The sequence below is a fragment of the Temnothorax longispinosus genome, chromosome 11 (assembly GCF_030848805.1).
Source record: "Temnothorax longispinosus isolate EJ_2023e chromosome 11, Tlon_JGU_v1, whole genome shotgun sequence".
Lineage (NCBI taxonomy): Eukaryota > Metazoa > Arthropoda > Insecta > Hymenoptera > Formicidae > Temnothorax > Temnothorax longispinosus.
This window is the reverse complement of record NC_092368.1, coordinates 16,948,094-16,968,788: the sequence shown is the minus strand read 5'-3', so window position 1 is coordinate 16,968,788 and position 20,695 is coordinate 16,948,094. Positions and strand designations below refer to the sequence as shown.

At 40.7% G+C, this 20,695-nt stretch overlaps 5 protein-coding genes across 6 annotated transcripts; 2 read left to right on the top strand and 3 right to left on the bottom strand.

Moving 5' to 3' along the window:
* Window positions 1–36: 36 nt before the first annotated feature.
* LOC139821604 (uncharacterized) lies at window positions 37–9,385 on the top strand. 2 transcript variants are annotated; one of them, XM_071792785.1, is made up of 7 exons: window positions 115–263; window positions 405–672; window positions 787–871; window positions 1,357–1,568; window positions 6,975–7,422; window positions 7,668–8,156; window positions 8,652–9,385. In XM_071792785.1, the coding sequence occupies exons 2-7, from the start codon at window positions 553–555 to the stop codon at window positions 9,074–9,076; spliced, it is 1,779 nt and encodes a 592-aa protein (XP_071648886.1). In that variant the 5' UTR covers window positions 115–263; window positions 405–552; the 3' UTR covers window positions 9,077–9,385. The 2 variants fall into 2 exon arrangements, with proteins under 2 accessions (XP_071648887.1, XP_071648886.1); XM_071792786.1 differs by lacking the exons at window positions 6,975–7,422; window positions 7,668–8,156; window positions 8,652–9,385 and adding exons at window positions 1,989–2,354; window positions 3,326–3,685 and having other exon boundaries at window positions 37–263.
* Window positions 3,728–5,589, bottom strand: LOC139821618 (ninjurin-A). The gene is made up of 2 exons (XM_071792813.1): window positions 5,450–5,589; window positions 3,728–4,996 (listed from the first exon to the last, which is right to left on the bottom strand). Exon 2 carries the CDS (start codon window positions 4,956–4,958, stop codon window positions 4,263–4,265), a length of 696 nt encoding a protein of 231 aa, XP_071648914.1. The 5' UTR covers window positions 4,959–4,996; window positions 5,450–5,589; the 3' UTR covers window positions 3,728–4,262.
* Window positions 9,386–9,473: 88 nt separating the features above from the next.
* Window positions 9,474–13,747, bottom strand: LOC139821630 (potassium/sodium hyperpolarization-activated cyclic nucleotide-gated channel 1). Its single transcript, XM_071792836.1, has 10 exons — window positions 13,607–13,747; window positions 13,252–13,388; window positions 12,417–12,655; window positions 12,091–12,306; window positions 11,585–11,744; window positions 11,367–11,500; window positions 10,901–11,091; window positions 10,327–10,532; window positions 9,844–10,053; window positions 9,474–9,767 (listed from the first exon to the last, which is right to left on the bottom strand). Exons 2-10 carry the CDS (start codon window positions 13,300–13,302, stop codon window positions 9,474–9,476), a joined length of 1,701 nt encoding a protein of 566 aa, XP_071648937.1. The 5' UTR covers window positions 13,303–13,388; window positions 13,607–13,747.
* A 340-nt stretch (window positions 13,748–14,087) lies between these two features.
* LOC139821617 (uncharacterized) lies at window positions 14,088–17,237 on the bottom strand. Its single transcript, XM_071792812.1, has 5 exons — window positions 16,772–17,237; window positions 15,348–15,563; window positions 14,852–15,035; window positions 14,661–14,777; window positions 14,088–14,220 (listed from the first exon to the last, which is right to left on the bottom strand). Exons 1-5 carry the CDS (start codon window positions 16,973–16,975, stop codon window positions 14,216–14,218), a joined length of 726 nt encoding a protein of 241 aa, XP_071648913.1. The 5' UTR covers window positions 16,976–17,237; the 3' UTR covers window positions 14,088–14,215.
* On the top strand, window positions 15,793–19,919 carry LOC139821608 (peptidyl-prolyl cis-trans isomerase sig-7). The gene is made up of 5 exons (XM_071792791.1): window positions 15,793–16,503; window positions 17,140–17,527; window positions 17,896–18,386; window positions 18,646–18,887; window positions 19,062–19,919. Exons 2-5 carry the CDS (start codon window positions 17,458–17,460, stop codon window positions 19,789–19,791), a joined length of 1,533 nt encoding a protein of 510 aa, XP_071648892.1. The 5' UTR covers window positions 15,793–16,503; window positions 17,140–17,457; the 3' UTR covers window positions 19,792–19,919.
* Window positions 19,920–20,695: the final 776 nt, after the last annotated feature.

Here is a 20,695-nt window from a genome sequence, read left to right as displayed (position 1 = left end):
CTCGCTTCCGGCGGCCGGCGCGCTGGCTCCGGCCGCTCCGGGCAGTCCGGGCCCCGGGGAAGGGAGACCGGAGACCGGAGAGGAACGATGAAGGAGCAACGGGGAAGGAGTAATAGGACTGACCGCGCGCGCGGCGCGATTGACCACTGACGACTGACCGCGCGAACCGTGACGCGGAAAAGCGAGACGCACATACTTATCGGGACCAAACATTTTTTCCGTCTCCATCGCATCCGCGACGACGCGACGACCGCGACGCGACGGTAGGGGAGCCGGGGGACCCTTGTCCTTGTCCCCCTTGGGCGTGCCCAAGTGCGGGGCAAGATGCAACAGTTTTTCCTTTTTCATTCTTTTTTTCATATTTGTATCTTAATTTAATCGAAGCAAATTCTATTTTATTGAAGTGAGAAGTAAAAGCAACATTACTTGGATCTTCGACCGGCCTTAACGATCGCGCGCGGCGCGGCGCGGGTCTTTTCTCGCGGCGACTCGGCGACTGGCGACTGGCGGAGTAGTGGCGGCAAACGGCAGACGGCTGAGCGAGACGGCGTCATGTCCGACGCGAGAGACGCGTTGTCAGCGTTATGTGGATACCTTAATTCGTTGATAAACGTAGGTTTAACGCCCGAGCACCTGAGGCTGGCCAAACGTAACGTTCCGGACGAGAGTGTCGTGAGTAACCGACTACGGACTACGGAGCGGTGTCGGAGATTCGAATGCGCTCCCACTAACCTAACCTAACCTAATCTGACGAATTTGACAAGCGAGATCGTGTTTTGTGCGTAGGCCGAGACTCTGTGGAATACCCTGCGCGTGCTGAGCTATCACGCCGCGGGAGAGAAGCGAGGCGACGTAGATTTCCGAGATTACGGTTCGTTTCAACTGATTTGCATCCTGCGTGCACTGTAGATCGTCCTCGAGATCCGCGGTTCGGGTTGCTCGCTTTTTACGAGAAACATGCACGTTATTTAGTTTTCACGTTACAAAAAGTCTGTGCTGCGATTAAGTACACTGTATATAGTGTATATATATATATGTATGTTTACATAATTGCTATAATTAAGGAGTAAACGTGCTCTTATTGTCGGCGTTTAAGAAAGAAGAGATATGCGATCTCTTAATTTAGCGTAGCACATATAGGGTATAGTCATAGTGCTTTTTCAGAAAAGAGGGTGTTACCTATACACGCGCTTGTCGAAAAACATCACGCAAAGTTAATAAAAATATTAAATAGATATTTCAATGAAAGAAAAATATTTTCAATTACTTATACAATCTTTTATATTGGTGCTTTGTAGAAAAAAAAATAGATTTAAACTTGTATGAAACGGTTTGTAAAATACTTTTTAATTCCAGACGCGTCGACGGCGGTCAAGTTGCACCTCGCCTTCTTGCAGTACCCGGTGATCGAGTTTTACGGCTTGTCGCAAGACGGCGAACGCAACAGGGACGCGTTGATAACTTTAGCTTGGTTATTGGGAACGCAGGACGTTCTGACTGCCATTCTTCGAGCGAAACTAGCCGATGGGGTCTTGGGTGCTGAATGCTCCCGCGAAGATCCCCCGAAAGTTAGTATCGAAATTTTTAGCATAAATACGATTATGAGTATAAATCTATTTTTTAAGCTGGATAGATGGAAATGGAAAATAGCGGATTAAAGGTAGAATAAAATTTCGGGATTTTTTGCGGTACAGCTGAAGAAAATCAGTTCGTATAACTTGTTATTTTTCCGCGCGTTTTTTCCTTTATTTATTTATTCGTGTATTGAAGGAAAAACGCATGCTTCAGTCGTCCTTCGTAAATGTTCGTTCGTGCTCGTTCGTTCACTTTGCTAGCTTGATCTGAATCTACCATTAACTGTACTACCATCGTGCATGCACATTCGAGCGTTCTTATTTTACTTCCCTCAAATAAAATCATATTTGTCTGATCATCAACATATTTTTTACATTCTACTTTTGTTTTCGATCGTTCATCGTTCTACTCAGTCTCCGTCGTTACGTACCGTAACGATCGATCGGCCGTTATCAACGAGCGCCGAATTCGGCAGTATCCTGCACCTAAACGCCACGGTAAATCTAAACTTGCGAGAGATCAGTGACGTGGCCTGCGAGCGGGCTAAGTTGATATCCAAAGTGCACGCGGCGAGCCTCGACGTGAGTGGTCTGCCACATTTGAGCGTATCCGAATTAGCGTTGACGAAACGCCTCGCGAGGACGCGCGTCCTCAATGATGGAGGAGGCGCGAGCTTCGAGAAGGATCGGCGATTGTTGCGAGAATTCCGCGAGGTCGGGATCCTGCTCGACATGCGCGCCAAGTGGTTGCAAAAGCGGCATATATTCTTCGAATGGATGGTAAATCTTGAAAGATGTCAGACGTAAAGTGAACAGTCACGCGGGTACCTCGCGTCGAGTTTTCCCGAAAGCTCTTTTTTTCTCTCTCTTTCTATATATATATGTATATAGTGTCTGCGATTGCGATATCTGAGATAAGTTTATAACGGAATCGGGAATATATATAGTTCTGAATATAGAACCCCCCGCTTCGTAATTAAAGATAAATAAATCTTCCAAATCCAAATGAAATGGATAGAAAACATAGATTCTTCGTCTTCGCGATACAAACTTATTTTCGACATCACAATAGATTATATAATATACATCTATTTTATATATATATATATATATTATAATTTATTTATCTTAATTACGAAGCGGGGGGTTCTATATTCAAAACTATATATATTCCCGATTCCGTTATAAACTTATCTCAGATATCGCAATCGCAGACACTCGAGAAGCATTCATTAAACAATATAAAGATTTCCTGGAAGAACTTCATAGAGAGTAAGAGAGAAAGAAAGAGAGAATTTTGACAGAAGAGATTTGTCTCAAGTTATATTGAGAGACAGAAAACAAGTTCTTCGCATTAATCGTGATGTAAATTGTTTTATTCTTTCTCTAATAAAATATAAGAAAGTGAGGAAAAATTGCATTATTCATCACTTATTTGGTAAAGAAAGAAACAATGCAAAAATATTTATTTCCATTTATTTTACTTCCACATTTGCACACTTGCTTTAAATCGATTTGCAGAAAAATTTGCTATTGTTGAAAATATCAATTATCTCCTGAACACAAAAAAATATTTGTAATAATCTTTTCCAATTTTCTTTATGATAGAAAAACAGAAAAAAATTGTCTGGATCAAATTAACTCGACGCGAGTATCTGAGGAATAGACTTATTTTTATACATATAGTGAACCACAAAGCTTTTGGCAACGTTATATTAATTGCGACATGACTGCAACGATGTGCATTGCAGGCTACAGTGATTCAGGAGCACAAAAGATCTATGGAATCGAATCCAAGAGTAATCTGTATGCGGGAACTCGTCGCGTTCAGCTCGCTGTTACGTCACGTAATTAGAGACAAACTTGGAATTTTTACATCCGAGAAGACAGTGGACGATGGTGATTCCAGAAACTCGGCCTTCAATTGCCCGTCTCGCGCGCACAGAAGTCAATGTAATAACGCGGAGGCCCAGAGCTGGTTGGACGATTTGAATGAGCGCCAGGATCGCGAAAAGGAAAATTTCCAACGAAACAAAAAGCACGTGGCCGACGAGTTGAAGGGAATGTTGAAGTTGATACCATCTGTCGTTCGCGTTTAACAATATGTTATTATATATTCTCATTTTATATTATTATTTTACAAATGCATAATATCACGTAAAAAAGAATTATTTATTATTGCAGTAAACATTTCATTACTTATTATTATTTTGAAATAAAAAAATTATTACTATAATGTAACACATAAATAAATGAATATAATTTACAATGATGTAAGCGTATAGGGTGTAGAATGAGCCACTTAAGAATCGAAAATATCTTCGTCGTTTTTCATGCTAGCGATGAGAAAATATTTAAAGAAGCACGTGTGTAAGATTGACGTGACTTCTCGCTTCTTACATAAAGCAATATGATTGCAATGAGAAATCCTGAAAGTAAAAATAACATTTTAAAATCTTTTTTGGTATCGAATTCGGTATCTGATGATTAATATGCATTAAGATAATAGAATACCGAACAGAAACACGTTATAAAGGTTCTATATGCAATTAAATTAAACTTGTGTGTTGGTATTACTTAAAAAACAACGGAGATATTTTTATCTGGTCATTCACTTTGCGTATCGTTAAGAGAGAGAGAGGGGGGGGGAGAGAGCGCATCAAAAGCAAAAAGAGAAATAAGAAATTGTTATGTTGTGACGGTAACTGTTTGATCGACAACGCCGAACGACGAGATGAAGACGTTGAGTATCGTGACGAGGAAGATGCCGATGACCGTCCAGTTGTTGGCCTTGTTTGCCTTGCACATTTGTTCGTGCTCCTTGACGTTGTAGACGCTGTTCCATATAAGACCAATGCCTACGGCGATTTGCAGGAACAGACTCATGCTAATCATGACGAGCGACGGATAGAAGTACGGGTGCCGGCCGTCCGTCTGGAGAACGTAGCGCATCTGATTCGCGTTTGCGGACAACAACGCCAGATCCATCATACCTTGGGCCAGAGTCTTTTTGTGCTGGTAGACGTTCACGTCAGGAGTAATGACCTGCACTGTCGCAGGCGATGGAAAGATTGTGCTGGCCCAGCCGGATTGTGGTTCCGAGAGAAATTCCGGTCCGTTTCTGTTGTCGAAGCCGATCGGCGGCACCGGCTTTTTACCCAGCTTCTCATCATGTTCGTCGATCTCCGTTTCAACGAACGACGGCCTCCGGGATCGCGAATTGTCCGCGAGATCTCCATCGGTCTTCGAAACGAAGTCGGCGCGCAGACCAATGGACGGAACTGCTACCTCCGAGTTAGTAGATGTCAGGGGTCTCAACGCTTCGTCGTGGACTTCGTCCAGATACAGTATCTCATCCCCGTCCGGCTTCTTGCTTCCGTTCATGTTGGTGAACCGCAGGAGACCCCGGTTGATAAGATTACCTATGGAATAGCGTGCACATTTTCATATTTCGTTCATTCGCTTTATTATTGCTCGAAAGAGCAATATATACCGTTCTATATGTATCTGAGAATACCTTTGTTATCGCGATCGAAAGTCCGCAAATGGACCTCAAATCGATTGAACGTTTCACGCGTTGTATCGCACTACCACATTTATCTCTGACATCTGTTACCATTAATCGCGACTGATTGTCATATAAAATCCGCATGTTTTTTAAATCCAACAAGTTTTTCCTCTTTTAGCTTGCATTCTTTGTAATTACATCCTTTGTAATTATACTTTACCGCTTCTATTCTTTTTTCCGTTACCATTGATCGCTCAACAAGTATTTTAAAGTACGTAATCGAACATGGTCACTCGTTCACCCTTTAGCAGTCAAATTTTACAAAGTTTGTTATTCTTTTATTTTCAGTATTATATTACTCACTCACCGTAATTAAAAAGACCTAGGAGCAGGTGTCCTCTCCGTCTTCACGGAACGAACAAAGGATTCGCGATGCGGACTGTCCGGCACGAGTAGCTCGACGTTCTCCGACGATTTACTTAGTGGTCTCGCTGCCGCGGGCCGCAACTGATTCATCCTTCCTCACGTCACGATCGCCGCTACGACGTTTATCATGGCCGCGTGGTTTCCCCAATGGGCCCCAGCCGTTTCGTGTCGCGTTGGGAAAACGTACGATCGTTGCCGTAATTAAAGCTACGCACGCTCAGTCCGTCCGGCGAGCTATTAACACTCGCGGCGAATTCTTCTTATCTCCTTTTGGAATCTTTTTGTAAGTTCCAGTCTCTCTGATTTACTAACTTAGGATTAACTAATGGGATGATTGGACGAGTTGTTTTTCATATTAACGAATGCAATCTTGATCCTGAAAGAAAGGAACAAGTGTATTAATATTTCTAATTGTTAACTCTTGCTATATTTTTGTTATTATCAAAGTGTTGAATGCTGTAATTTCAATTATAATTCATTATAATAACAAATAATACATTATGTATACATACATACATACGTTAAAATCGTTCTTCCTTGAAAGAGGGTATAAGGAAAGAACGATTTAACGTAACCGAGTTATTTTCAAATTTTCAGCAAAATACTTACTTGACATTTAATCGTAGCACCTCGCTGTTTATCCTACTTCGTGGCATCACTAATATTTTATCAGTAATATAGAGTTATAGAGAAACGGAAGAGAATCGGACGAGCATTAGTTTACGACTGTCGCGTGTACTTATGTATTAGCTATGTGCTGGCGATTTCGAGTCGCGCTTCAAGGTTTTCTTCCGAAGTGGAAGGGAGAATGGCAATGATCCAGGCATTCACAGATTCGCTGCTATAAATACAAACACGTCGTCCGCGTCTGTCCTTCATTCCCTCTCCCGTTTTAATCGTGCCTATATAATTAAGCAAGAAGCGCTTTTTTGCAAAATATGCGTCGCGTGATAATGATATTCATAATATTCATGAGATGTTTTGCATTTCCACATCCTCGGTCTGCAAGTACACAGGGTGATCAACATTTCGCATCGATCTAGATTCTAGAAATACGTAATTTCGATCGAGAAGGCGTCATCGGTGTTTCCCCAGAGCCTCTCGATTTTCCGCGTTACATTTACGTGACGTGAATTCATGCGCGGGCGTAGGATGCGTGATGAATAGACAAGAGTTAATAGATTTCGAACACGCGTGTGGGTCCCATGAAATGAAGCTGAAATCTCCGAAATCATTCCTTCAATTACTCTCGCAATCCCATTCGTTCCTCGCGCGTCGGAACAAATGGATTTAAAGCATTCTCTCAATCATGCCTCTTGTCCATAAATCCCGTTATGGGATACTAATAGGATGATATAATTATTATTCTCTAATTGACAACAATGATAAGGATAATAATAAGTAGAAATATGCAAGTATTCGGTAGTAACTATAGCGAACTTGCTATCGAATTATCATGTCGTCAGGGAAACCGGCGTCGAGAGAGTGGGAGTAAAGCATCCCGTGATCGAGGCATTCCTATGGTGGTGCTCAGGTATTCTCCGGATAGTGTCCAAAAATGGAGAACAACGGTAAGTGGCAACGGCGATTCCTGTCGAGCCTCCCTCCGAGCTACTCCCGCTGGAAGATGTGTCTCGGGGACGCGCCTCTGTCCCTCCCAACTGCTCATTAATAATAATGAATCGCGTGTCCGTTATGTAAAAGATAAAGTAGTGGATCGGCGAGTGAATATGGAATCGCACGAGTGTTGCGCTCGCTGTCGCGCTAAATCGATCGTCCGTAAGAGCGACGACCCCCGCAAACGTTGCCGATCCGAGCACGCCTCGGAAAAGCGGACGACCTTCTCTCCGAGAAGACATACACCTGAATGTCTCAAGTTCCATATGACCTCCGAGGAAGACGAACCGAAGAATGGTGACGTATAAGACTTTTTTTCTTTTCTTCTTTTTCTCCTGAGATCTCATCTCCTGAAAAGACAGTCCGAAGTAGAAAGACCAAAACGCTCGGGATTTGTTTGAATGGCAATGCTTAGAGTTATTACAATTAAATGGAATTAATTCATAAAGAATTAAATAGTTATATATCAGACAAGTATTCCTATTTGTGATTCTTTTAACGTAATTCTAATATTAATATAAAAGAACCTTCTTTCGCTCCAGAGATCACTTCCTGCGTTGACAAATTTGCCCTGGCGAAGAGATTGCACGCGGAGAACCTGCAGCACCAGCCGCTTCCAGATCGAGTGGACGATTCCGTCTTCAGGAAAGGATGTCGCGTTTGTTCACCCAGCGGCGAACGGGACGCAAAGTGGAATCCGGATCGTGCGAACCCCACGGCAACGAGGATGGAGAACCGCTTGTTCGGACCCGCGCTCGGCTGCAAGAAACCGGAAACCCGAATGGACCTGGCAATCTGCTGGGAGACGCCGAGAGACCCGGTGTACGAGCCGCGAAGACCGACGCATATCGACGGTTCCGAGGGCGGCACGGCCCCGGCGATCTTTGCCATGATCCAGCACACGTCGGTGCCGAAAAATCGCGAGCTTCTGTCTTGTAGCGGGGAGAAGGACAAGTGCAGTTGTGCGAGGCGGGACCAGGCGGAGACAGACTCGAGGAGGAATCAATGCTGCTGCGATCGTGCCTGCAACGGTGAGAAATAATATATGTAACACGGAAAAGAAAGAACTTAAACGGCGAGTGAATCGATCGATCGTAATCGAGCATTCTCGGACAGTTTTGGAGGAAGAGAATGTTCAATTGCGGTTAGTCGATTCAAGTAATACTTTATTTGCTCTTTAGAAAATTATCCTTTACGTATATGCACTTTCTGTTGATTTACCTATAATTTATCTTTATATTGTAATTTAATTACACAATTAACTTCCTATAAAACTAAATTATTAATTATTAATCGTATTCATTATAAATTGAACTACTATATTATATTACGTAATCATTGATTATCTAAATTAAAGAAATATATTTCTCTTTTTAACATTGTTGCTAATGTTGAATTTATGTATTAATTTATTATAATTCATAATATATTATTTATATATATTTTGTTACTGTGATGCTTGTAGGAAAGCATTTTACACATGTTTCAAGCGAGAAATTAAATAACAATAATAAATTTGATCGTAGAACTCCGTGGTGAACGGCGATGTGAGAAGCCATCGAGGTCGAATTCTGTGCCGCGCATCACCGAACGCAAATGCGTGGCCTGTCGCGACGGCGCGGGCGAAACGGAAACGGAATTCGAGCGGCGAAGAAGAGATCCGAGACTGATCCGGTCTGCGGTGGGTGCCGCCCTCGGTCTCGAGGAAAAACGCTGGTCGACGACGGGCGACGATGTGGCGCGCAGGAATGGATTACCACCGATGAGGATGACGGTGCCGCGGCCGAGAACCCCGTTCGCGAGACGCGCCTTCTGCATTGACACTTTGGCACCGCCATTCAGCGTGGTGAGCGGCTGTCGGGATGCCGATTACCCCGAGCACTGGCGGCTCATGTCTGTGTACCAGCAGTCGTACAGGAACCCACAAAAACGAAAGATTCGCCGCTTCTGATCAGGTCGGAGATAATCCATATAAAGGGGATAACATAAAACTTGTTTTTATGGTCGAAAAATTAAATGCAGTCCTCGCGCCGTAAACCTTCGAGGTCTGCTATCCGTTAACGGTTAAAAAACTAATGAGATTTCTCATTTCAGTGCCGAGCGATTATTGTTGATTGTTGATTTGTTACAACAGCGAAAAGAGTTTGATAATATTTTGCTCAAGTTTTAATTGTTAAATAAATAATTAACTCTCAGTAGGCTGTTTCCCGTAGCAATAATAAAAATGCTGCCGTTGTACGCAATTAGTAGTAAAATAAATGAAATTATTGAAAAGTTATAAAAATGAACGCAATTAATATAATAATAAAGCCAAGTTATAACGCTTTCACGACGTTCGCGTCGACAGCTTAGTCCCTCCTTTTGACTTTTATGCTGCTGATATTGACGTTCCCGGACATGATTGTTGGCGAGTCCAGTTCGTGGGCCTTCTCGAGCAGCGGCGTCTGCTCCGGACGCGCCAATGCGACCTTTTGCAAATGTGCAAGGAGATCGGGATACGGCGTCAGAGCGTATTGAAAGTCGCCGCGCGATAATACGTAAACCTCGCAATTCTCCGCGGCAACGACGCTCGCGATCCAGCGCTCATCCTCCATCAACAGGGCCAGCTCACCGAAATATGCCCCGTCCTCCAAGTGGCAAATCTGCGGAAACGTCAAAGTTGATCAGTTGATCAGTTGAACAGTTTGAAATCCAATTCGAGACAGATAAATCTTTCACCTCTTTCCCCACATTGTTGTAGACGGCCACGGTGCCGGAGGCGACGAAGTACAAAGCATCGCCGCGTGTACTGGCTTTGACCAGCGCGTCGTTTGGCATAAAAATCTCAGAGCGCACGGCGCCGATCAATTGTGTCACCACTGTTTGCGGCAGGTATCCAAACAGCTCCACGGTATTCATCAATCGGCGATACTTGTGTAAAAGAAGCTTCTGGAACGATAAAGGATTCAATTCTACAAGAACATATATAATTTCAGAAAAATCGTATATCATTCGTGTATCATTTATCTTTTTTATGAAGTAATAAAGAAAATTCATGAGCGACGTTCAAAACGCGACAGCGGACTAAATGATTTCCGGTCATGGTTTTGCAATAATTTTACAATCATTGGCAGAAGCATTGGTATGTAATCGCATAAGAGGTCCCACTTTTGTATTCTTCAGGAATAAATTTCTCGGGAAATTTTTCAAGGTACCACGTACTTCTCGCAAGTAGGGCGATACGTGGTTGATAATAATCTTGTCCCTCTCGAATCCTTTTTTGTTGCGGTAATTGTAGTAGGCCAGCAATCGTTGCTGCAATGAATATGGCAATTCCTTGTACCTCATATACTGTTGTAGCTGCTGGATTAATTTCAAATGTCTTTTGCGGGTGGAATGAAACGTCATCATTAACTGCGAGAGTCGCGCTGCATAACCGTTTTGAGAAGAAAAACTTATCGATTAGTGAAACCACAGTACTTAATCTTAGGCTAAAACAAGTTCGTAACGAGAAAGATTGCGAAAATTAAAGTAAAAGAGACATGATTTCGGATACATCGTACAAGGGTAGGATAAAGTCACGCTGAAGATTATGTATGAAAGAGATAGGAAATTTTTATCAAGATTGTAACATAAAAATAAAAATCAATATTTCAAATCTTGTTCTGACATCCAAATATGTCTATAGTATTTTGTTAAATTAATTAGTATTTAAATTGATATAATTTTTCACTTAAATTAATATTTAATTTTGAAAAACTTTATAAATTGGTCCAATTAAGCGTGATAAACGTACCCAGCAGATAAATAAATCCAAGCATTCCGAGGACAGAAAGAATTAGATTATATATAATATCCTCTGGGGCGCTGACGTGCAAATAATGCGTGGATCCGATCAGGGCGATAACAGCTCTGTTAACACATGTTAGATAGATCGCAAGTTTTGTTCTCCTTTTCATCATGTAAGACGATCGAATAATCCATGATCTACAAATTTTTTGTTCTTTTATTATACTTTTAGTCGCGCATTTTATTTGATTATTGCGGGAGGAAAACATCCCTTTGATACACATTAGATGTGTTATATAAACAACAGGAACGATTTAAAAAAATAGAAACTAACACATATGAATAGTAAAATAAAAGGAGAAAACGAAACAAGGCAAAAAAAATATATATAAGCTATTATTTTGCTAACATAAGATGTAAGTGTTTAAATTTTCCATTTGGAGCATAATGCGTAAATTCTGTCGATTACTAACGCGTCATTTTGCTCGACTATCTTGGCGACCGCTAACGGCAAATAATACTCCAGGCAAGCGGCCCAGTGGACACATACGACGATGATGACGCTTATCTTCGCTACCTTGTACAGATGGAAATTAACTCGATATACCTGAAATTTTCAGGTTTAACATTCAAGTGAGCAAGATTTCGAATTCCATTACGCAGTGAGCTACAATTGGATACGAATCCTGACGTAATAGAGTCTGCGTGAATAAGTGATGACGGTTCGAATCCACAGTATCTTCAACAGGTTCAACGATGCCAAGTACCACATCGACTCGAAGAGCACGATGAGAAATTCCAATGGTAGTACTGATAACATGTCCACAACGAAGAAACCCCGTAGATACTTGCTACGATGATCATCGCCTTATAAATCCTTGAAGAACTCTCATTTTTCCAAATAAACTCTCAAATCCGCGTTTTAAAAAGAACGGAGATCAAAGGAGTCACTTAAAGCTATAAGAGCTATAGAGATTTCGGAATCCATAGTAAACTTAAAAATATATATATATGGACTTAAGTTCGCAGAATTAAATTATTGAGTCCAACACATGATTTCTATATGAGGAAAGCTTTGCAACATAATCTCCATTCTTTTATTTAAAAATGGATTCAAGACAATTTGGAAACTATAAGTTTCTCCATTGCAGACTGATCTTACTGATTAAAACCAAGTGTGTTCTATTGCATTCCTACCTCGCCACGATTCTCGGGTCCAGAACTATCAAATGTGTATTAGAATCATAATAACCGGTAAAGAACCAAATCACAATGTCACACATAAATACAGCGTCGATCGCAAGGTTAAAGATATACCATTTTTCATATTCGTCAAAATAAAATGCGAGGAAGACTGGAGTGGCCAACAGAGCCGCTACGATAAACAGCGTCATCACAGACTCCCAACATATTCTATATAAGAAATTATGGCGGTTTAATTTTGTTTCGAGATAGAAATAGATCTAGCTGATTCATTATTTAATTCAGTCCGTAATTTTTTGTGGAAAGAACACGCAACTGACCTGAAAGAACTGAAGGGATGGATCATGTAGGGATGGGACTTGAGGTGTCGACTGATTTCGTAATCGATCGCCTGGGTACTCTTCAGGCAGTATAGCGTCAACGGATGTTTTCGCGACGCTATCCGTGTACTAAGAAACCAACGCCGTAGCCTCGACCAAGAAGAACTTTCGGGGATTATCTTCAGCAATAAATCCTCCTTCGGCGGCATCTCACAAACATGCTCCACGCGCGGCTCACGCTATACAATATTCGCTTAATTACTTTAATATTTAATGATTACAATTTTTGTAGACATCTCCAAAATATTCTTTTATTCCAGTCCATGTAAAGATATAAAACCTTTACAATTCCTTTACAATTAACATTTTTTTTAATTATGTAACAAATTTTTTTAAAGACACGCGATAACAATTATTAGAAAAGAATTATTTACATTATTTTATTTTGAATAACACTTCGAAATACCTATGCTTTCATAATTTTATCTTTTTTCTAAAATAATCAGGTAGAAGAAAGTTAAGTGAGAGTTGGAATACACACGTTCCGACTCTGATTAAAAACCGCGCTCTCACCTAATTTTCTATCTAGGAAAAAGAAAGATATTTACATAAAAGCGATATATTTATATTTTAAAATGCAATTCGAAATAAAATAAATTAATTGCAATATATTGTAATATGCAATATAGTATATATATATATACATATTTCGAAAACTAATTTTAATACTTGGACAAGTTTCGAATACTACATACAAGTAAATATTAATGAGTGAGTATGAAATTAGAATAAAAATCTGTCTTCTTGGCATTTCTCCTGGATGATGATCGCATACCTGGATACGTGGTGCCGTTGTAAAATCAGGTACAAGAGCCATTAAATCCATATCGTTTTCTTTAACGTGATCTTGAAAATAAATTCTCTAGTCTCTTCTCATCTATACATGTCCTTTGTTATTACTCCCTGTAGTCCCTGTTAATTAAAAAGAAAAAATTAATATTTAAATGTTATATGAAAATTATACAAAAAGTTTAATTTATTTCTAATGCAAAAATTAACAATTTGGAAACTTAAACCTATTAATTCAATAATAATCAAATAATAAATCAGACACAAGATAGAAACAGTATATTCGCTTTTATATCCTTTTATTCACCGATGACAGTTACATTTCACAGAATGATAGTCACCGTTAATCACGAATCGTGTTCACTGCATCCAGTAAAATTTTCTTAAAAATCTCCGAATCAAAACCGTGTATCAAATTCACATTCGGTTTGTTCGACAACAGATGATCGAGAACAACTTGGCCCCGAGTTCTATTGCCGGTCAATTCGATGTCCGCGTGCCATGCGACGACATTCTTGGCCATATGAGGTATCAACACGATTCCGGCTAAGAAAGCATCGCACATAGTATAATAAGGAAAATGCTTCTTCGCTTGTGAGCGTCTGCTGTCCTCGATTGCGTTCATCATATGCACGCAGGGTTTGTCTATTTTGCCTAACACGTCCCTTCGCCATTCCTGAAAAATTTATTTCAAAAGTTACTATTGATTCGTGCTAATAATAAAGGTTGACTTGAACAATTAATTACTATAGTGACAATATAATATTTATTTTATGATGATTTTTTAATAATTGACAATAATTATGAATAAAATTGTAGGTACATGTGTAATTCTGGTCTCTAAGCAGGACTCCCATGGTAACAACCACAGAGGCTTGTTGTTGCTGTTGAGTACGATGTGCACGCTTTCCGGGTCCGCGTAGAAATTAAATTCCGCTTGCGCAGTTATGTTACCCTGTGCTTTGAAAATATTTTATTGTTGTTACTCTACACACTTTTGTTTACACATGGATAACATTTTCTTATTGACACTGATGCAGACACTTCTCTTATCTCTATTATATAATTTGCCTCTGAACTTTTTAATCTAAGCAATATACCAATCGCTCAGTTATATCTATATAATGTTTTCAGTTCGTTAAAAATATCACGAGCGCTCATTCCCATTTTAAATAATGCAATTACGGCAATGTAGTTTTCCTAATCATCCCATTCCATTGTGACACAATTATACACATACTAACTATGCACAGCCAAACGATGTCAACTATACATTATCTCAGTTGATTAACAATGCATGCAAGTCAAATCTTATTAACTTTGTGTCGCTTAAAGGCTTTACCAATCGAATTTATGACGAGACTGCGAACTAATTCAATTAACACAAATAATTACCAGTTGAATTTCCACCCATCACAAAAAATTCCTTCACGTTGTCCGCAAACTCTGGATACAGTTTCATAGCCATCGCTACGTTCGTCAGGGGACCGATGCAGACCACGGAAATGTTACCTTAATTATAAAACAGTTGTTATTAAATTAATTAAGCTAATTGTAGCAAAAGAGAGGGTTTTACTGGGTTGTACCTGGATCCTCCGACGTGATTCTGTGTAACGCGCACGCGGCATGCTCTTGTTGAAGTTTACTCGTGTCCGGGTCGTCGGCAAACGCATCTCCGAATCCATCAGTTCCGTGATACTGCTCCAATGCCGTTTCCTTCGCATTTGGAGTATCCAGCAGAGGCGAATACGCTCCTCGATAAACGGGTATCTATATATATATATGAAACAATTTCACATGTAACGCTTTAAGTCCTTCACCCTTAATTGTGATTACGCGATTGATGATCAGATTAATTTACGTATATTTTTATATAATTGTACGGTCAGGTGATTCGCCGTTATAAAATTACAAATGACTCGATAATATATATTTAAAAGAATGTTGAGATGTTCTTTGAGACTGCAGTCGTTTCTCTCGACAAATTCAGCGCATAAGATAAATATCATAGTCAAATCTTATTAATCTCGCCTTCTCCGGTAAATCGGATGTCTAAACGAATGAATGATAATTAAAACTTACATCCGTGCAGTTGCATACGTTGAGCGTTCTGAACACGTTTCTCACGACATTGTCCACTTTGGTGTTACCGTTAACACAGGTGATGGCTTTAACGTGGATTCTCCCGTCTGTGTGGCCAGCCAAGAGAACGATCAAGGCCAGAGCGTCGTCGATACCGGCGTCACAGTCCACGATAATATTCCTCGGAGCCTTCACCTTGCGCATATCTATCTCGGACTTTACCGCCGACAACATTTTCTTATAATTCTTATCGCGGAAAACGCACGTGCACGTGAGTCGTGTGAGGTACCGGCAACGTTATCATTTATTATTAGAGTGCAACTCGGGTGAGACGTACTCTCGTATTTATAGGATTGATAAGAAAGTACCGTTGATAACGCGTTTTGTTTGTCACAGATAAAAGTTGAGTCTTATCACAGACTCGTCAGCAGGGTATACTAACAAAAATAAGTATATCATTCTTAGCGTGTTGCGCGCATTGGCATAACGTGCAAAGCAGAGAAAGCCCAGCGGGGAATCTCGGATATAATTGTTTTTACTATTTAGTTTACACGGTTTTACTTTACGAGAGCACCAGCACTCTTAATGCCAATTCCGGTCGCGAGCGAAATGGCGAATCTCAAATATCGCCGTTCGCTAATTACTTGCCCGTGTGGTTCAGAATAGTCTCGACTACTTTTAAAGAATCCTGATACACTTGGATTGAACAAACGAGAAAGAAAGATATTGATTTTATTCAAATGTGAATGGTAACGTGCTGTGAAATTTTGATACGAACTCAAGTTGGATCTTAATCTTAATTGCATTTTGCGTGTATGTGTTGTCGCTCATTCAAGTGTGCGATTGTCTCTATATCCGTTATCTAAACTCGAGAATTCGCAGGTATTAGGAACTACATGTAATGTCATGTAATATTATGGGTCCTCGGTGGAAATTAATTCAAAACCCAAACTCAAAGCAATCGCGACTTGTACGCATTTCAGTAATTTTGCGCTCTTATTTCAGCGTTCTTTTCGAGTTCAAAAGACGCGAAAGTTTTATTTTCGCACGAGGTGCGAAAATAAGTAGGTACAAGGGTCACGAGACGTCGCGGGACTAGAAAGGATCGTAACTCCGATACACAAAATAATATTGCATTCGAGGATATGAATACACAGTATGGATATCAAATAATATAAAATTAACAGTACACACACATAATATTATTAATATATTAACATTTCATTTCATTTAATACATTAATAATACACATTAAATACAGTATTATGTAACATTATCTTGATATCGAATATCATTAATATATTATATAATGCTATATTCTGTACACGTTATAGTTATATAATTTAATATATCAATATAAATATGAGATATTATTATTATTATTAAATATTACGCAAAGTATTCCTTAACGCGGCTTTTCTAACCTCGTCACTGGGGAGGGAAATCTCTTCAATTTCAATCTCGGTATTTTCGTCACGTCTCGCGTCACGCTCAAAAAGGGATTTCCGGAGGGAAAGAATGAGATAATGTTCGAGCGAACGTGTCGAAAAGAATCGAACGTAGCTTGGCGTGTAACTTGTGTAACTTGAAATAGCAAACGCTGTAACGGGATCAACGGGAACGGTCATACGGGATGTTGTTTACTGTTTACCGCGTATTTATTATGTTTTTACAATAGCCGACCTCTACATATTTGTTCTTGAACTATCCTCAATCTAACCTAATTCTATATAAAACCCCCCCCCTCGGATCTGGGTCAAGCATCGTTGTGTGTTGTGTCGTATGGTTCCAGGGTGGGACCCCAACCACTGTGTCAAGCTGTCAAGTGCCAAGTGTCACTTATTTACATGAAAGTGATCGGTCACGTGCGCGCGCGTGCGCGTGCGCGTCCGCGGGTAGACGCATGCGTCGGAAAATTCCGCGATCGGGTTACTGCATGCGGCCTGGAACATGGAACCTAACCTGGAACTGAGAACGAGAACTGAGGTAACCTACAGCCTACAGCTAGTGGCTCTGGTGGCTCGGGAGCTCCGTTTCGAAATATAAATTTTATTTCTCGTAAGAAAAATTGAGATTGCTGTCCGATAGTTAAAAAATCCGAGAAGAAAACATGGCCGTGGTGGTAGAAACCACCATAGGAGATTTCACGGTGGATCTCTACACCGAGGAGCGTCCTCAAAGTGAGTATCCTTCCACGATGATCAAGGAAATTCTCCGCACAGTTATGCGCATCATCAAGTAATTCTGAATTAAGTATGATGTATTTTAAGCATTATAAAATTGCATATTTAACGTAAAAATAAAGAAGAATGAATTAATCCTACAATTTATGAATTTAAATATTTAAAACACCTACTGCACAACGCGTAATTTACATTATATCTCTGTATTTAGATCTGTTCTTTCAACTTTTTGCTTCCTTAACGCCTAGTTGTAATACCTATCTGTTCCATATTTTAAGTGCACAAAATAAACAGTGCGGCTATAAGGAACAGACCTCTCGTTTGCATTTGCATGATGCACTACGTGATTACTTTTGTCTTTGCAGCCACGCGGAATTTTCTAAAACTGTGCAAACTCAAGTACTACAACTGGAACCTCTTTCACTCGGTGCAGACCAACTTTATCGCACAGACCGGTGATCCCACTGGCACCGGGAAAGGCGGAGAGAGCGTGTACGGACGTGTACTAGGTGAAAAGGCCCGTTACTACGAGGCCGAGCAGATGCCGAAGATCAAACATAGCCGTATAGGTCTGCTGTCCATGGTGAATTGCGGGAACAACATGCTGGGCTCCCAGTTCTTCATCACGCTGGGATCAGAGCTGCAGTCCTTGGACAACCAACACTGCGTGTTCGGAGAGATCACAGAGGGATTGGAGGTGGTTCTCAAGTTTAACGAAACCATCTGCGATGGAGATCAAAGACCGTATCAAGATATAAGGATATCTCACACCGTTATTTTGGAGGATCCGTTTGACGATCCTGTAGGATTCGTGATTCCCGACAGAAGCCCGGAACCTACGAAGGAAGCTCTAATGGTATGCCACATTTAGAAAATAAATGTCACACGTTCGTTTCTTTACGCGTTGATAACGTCTGCTCCATGTATGTTTACATCTATGCATCTCTTTTCCTTTGATAAAAATAAGCTTGTAAACAAATATGTTTTCCTTCCGTGCCTTTTTATTATGCCTATTTATTTAATTTTGCTTATTATAAATACAAGTTTGAACATATTTAAGATATCTTCACCATTTTTACACATTTTTTTTGTTTATTTTGTTTGTCCATATTTAGAGCGATAGAATTGGGGCAGATGAAGCAATCGACGATACTGGCGGTATGACCGCGGAAGAGATTATGGAAATACAGAAGAAAAAGGAAGCAAAAGCGAGAGCCACAATATTGGAGATTGTAGGAGATATACCGGATGCGGATATTGCCCCGCCGGAAAACGTGTTGTTTGTCTGCAAGTTAAATCCGGTCACGAACGACGACGATCTCGAAATTATCTTTAGTCGATTCGGGAAAATTGTTGGGTATGTAAACATTTATAATTTATAGTTTTTATTATGCTGATAATTATGCATTATATAGTTCGTGTTCGATTAATTTCCTCATTTATTTTATTTCATATATATATATATATATATCAGTTTATTACGATATGTGTTACACATTTATTAAATCTTATGATTCGTTGACTGTTGCAGCTGCGAAGTTATAAGAGATCACCAAACGGGCGACTCCTTGCAGTACGCGTTCATCGAATTCGCCGATCGCAAAAGCTGCGAGGACGCATACTTCAAGATGGACAACGTTCTGATCGACGACCGAAGAATACACGTGGATTTCTCGCAATCGGTCGCCAAGATGCGTTGGCGTGGCAAGGGAAAAGGTATCCGATATTTCGACGAGGAGGACAAGACGAAGAAACGCGATGAAAATTACTCCTCCTCAAAGAAACCTGAAGCATCGCGCGATAAGGATCATGACAAAATAGAGAATAAAAATAGAGAGGAAGGAAGAAGAAGGGAGAGCGATAAAGATCGCGTCTCCGAACACAGAAAGCACGAGCGCCGGAGAGAAGACAGAGATACTAGAGACAGGAGAAAGGAAGACAGATCGCATGATGATCATCATGAGAGAAATAAATACGACAGCGAACGAAAAGATAGAAGAAGAAGAGAAGAACGACGGGATAGGAACAGTGATCAGAGAAGGGGCCACAGCGAAGAGAGGTCGGAAAGAAGAAGCAAGAAAGATGAAAACAACGACCGAAGAAGAGATCAGAGCGAAGAGATATCGGAAAGAAGAGGTAGAAAGGACGAACACAGCGATCGAGAACGTCGGCATCGTGATAACGAGAGGAAAAGGCCCACGGAGGATGAGGATGATACAAGACACAGGGACAGGTCGCACAAGCATAAAAGGAAACGGTGAAAAAGAAAAGGAAGCAACAGATGGAAGAACTGAAGATACTTCGAGTGTAAGATATAGCTAGATGAAGGTTTACTGCCGATTTCCTTTCTATTGTGAAATCAAAATGAATAAACGCACAGTTTACAAGAGGGGCTGTAATTCAAACGTTTCTTTTTTTTTTTACATCGAGCAAAACTGCTGCCGGCGTTCTTTCGAGTACAAAAACATTGAGAAAAAGGTATTCGTTATTAATCGGTCTACGAGAGACGGGGCGTCAATCGACGCACGCACTTTCTTTCGCAGATCGATGGAAGCGATTTTCGCAAGGCCACGGGAAGCTCTACGGATTCTACAATTGCTAGGAGCGCGTACGGTAAAGCTATCGAAACCACAGACTTCATTCGACAAGTAGTGGTCTCGACAAAGAGTGACATCGATGATCACCGTAACAGGTATGATAAATGATCAGAACGGATTGTCGCGGAGTGAACGGTCGTATTAAAAATAGAGAGCGAAAACGATCAGGCGACGTTTTATGCCTGAGCACCGCCGCCCGATTTAAGAAGGAATATAATCTCTCACGAAAGTGCCCCGCGCACTTTCGAGTCCAAGTCCCGCTTTAGTTGGCGCATGCACGTGCGAGAATATTATAGGAACGATAGATAATAAATCATTTACGTGGACACGCAGATAATGAGCTACGCAGGCTCGCATTTCGCTTTCGCAGGATGCTCTTTTGTTTCTTTGGTGACGTCGCAATTTGGTATTCTTGCATATATATAGGAAGGCACATTGGTTTCTCGCGATATCCTCGTTTCGCTTGCCTGTCTCTCTCCGCCCTGTGGAAAGACATTGGCAAATTTTGCGCGATTAGATTAGAAAAAGAAAGAAAAATCGGAATACGGCGGAGGCGTGTGCCAATATT

Excerpts from the sequence above, each read along its gene's own strand:
- LOC139821617 (XM_071792812.1), bottom strand. The coding sequence starts at position 16,975 with ATGACCGTTCCCGTTGATCCCGTTACAGCGTTTGCTATTTCAAGTTAC. Across the intron at positions 15,564-16,771 it reads TTTCCCTCCCCAGTGACGAG|TCCGAGATAGATATGCGCAA; the intron begins GTTAGAAAAGCC and ends TCGGCGGTAAAG. Across the intron at positions 14,778-14,851 it reads AATCACGTCGGAGGATCCAG|GTAACATTTCCGTGGTCTGC; the intron begins GTACAACCCAGT and ends TTTATAATTAAG.
- LOC139821630 (XM_071792836.1), bottom strand. The coding sequence starts at position 13,302 with ATGGATTTAATGGCTCTTGTACCTGATTTTACAACGGCACCACGTATC. Across the intron at positions 11,092-11,366 it reads ATAGTCGAGCAAAATGACGC|ATCATGGATTATTCGATCGT; the intron begins GTTAGTAATCGA and ends AAAAATTTGTAG. Across the intron at positions 10,533-10,900 it reads TGGATTTATTTATCTGCTGG|CGCGACTCTCGCAGTTAATG; the intron begins GTACGTTTATCA and ends ACGGTTATGCAG.
- LOC139821618 (XM_071792813.1), bottom strand. The coding sequence starts at position 4,958 with ATGAACGGAAGCAAGAAGCCGGACGGGGATGAGATACTGTATCTGGAC.
- LOC139821604 (XM_071792785.1), top strand. The coding sequence starts at position 553 with ATGTCCGACGCGAGAGACGCGTTGTCAGCGTTATGTGGATACCTTAAT. Across the intron at positions 872-1,356 it reads CGTAGATTTCCGAGATTACG|ACGCGTCGACGGCGGTCAAG; the intron begins GTTCGTTTCAAC and ends TTTTAATTCCAG. Across the intron at positions 8,157-8,651 it reads CTGCGATCGTGCCTGCAACG|AACTCCGTGGTGAACGGCGA; the intron begins GTGAGAAATAAT and ends ATTTGATCGTAG.
- LOC139821608 (XM_071792791.1), top strand. The coding sequence starts at position 17,458 with ATGGCCGTGGTGGTAGAAACCACCATAGGAGATTTCACGGTGGATCTC. Across the intron at positions 17,528-17,895 it reads CACCGAGGAGCGTCCTCAAA|CCACGCGGAATTTTCTAAAA; the intron begins GTGAGTATCCTT and ends TTGTCTTTGCAG. Across the intron at positions 18,387-18,645 it reads CTACGAAGGAAGCTCTAATG|AGCGATAGAATTGGGGCAGA; the intron begins GTATGCCACATT and ends GTCCATATTTAG.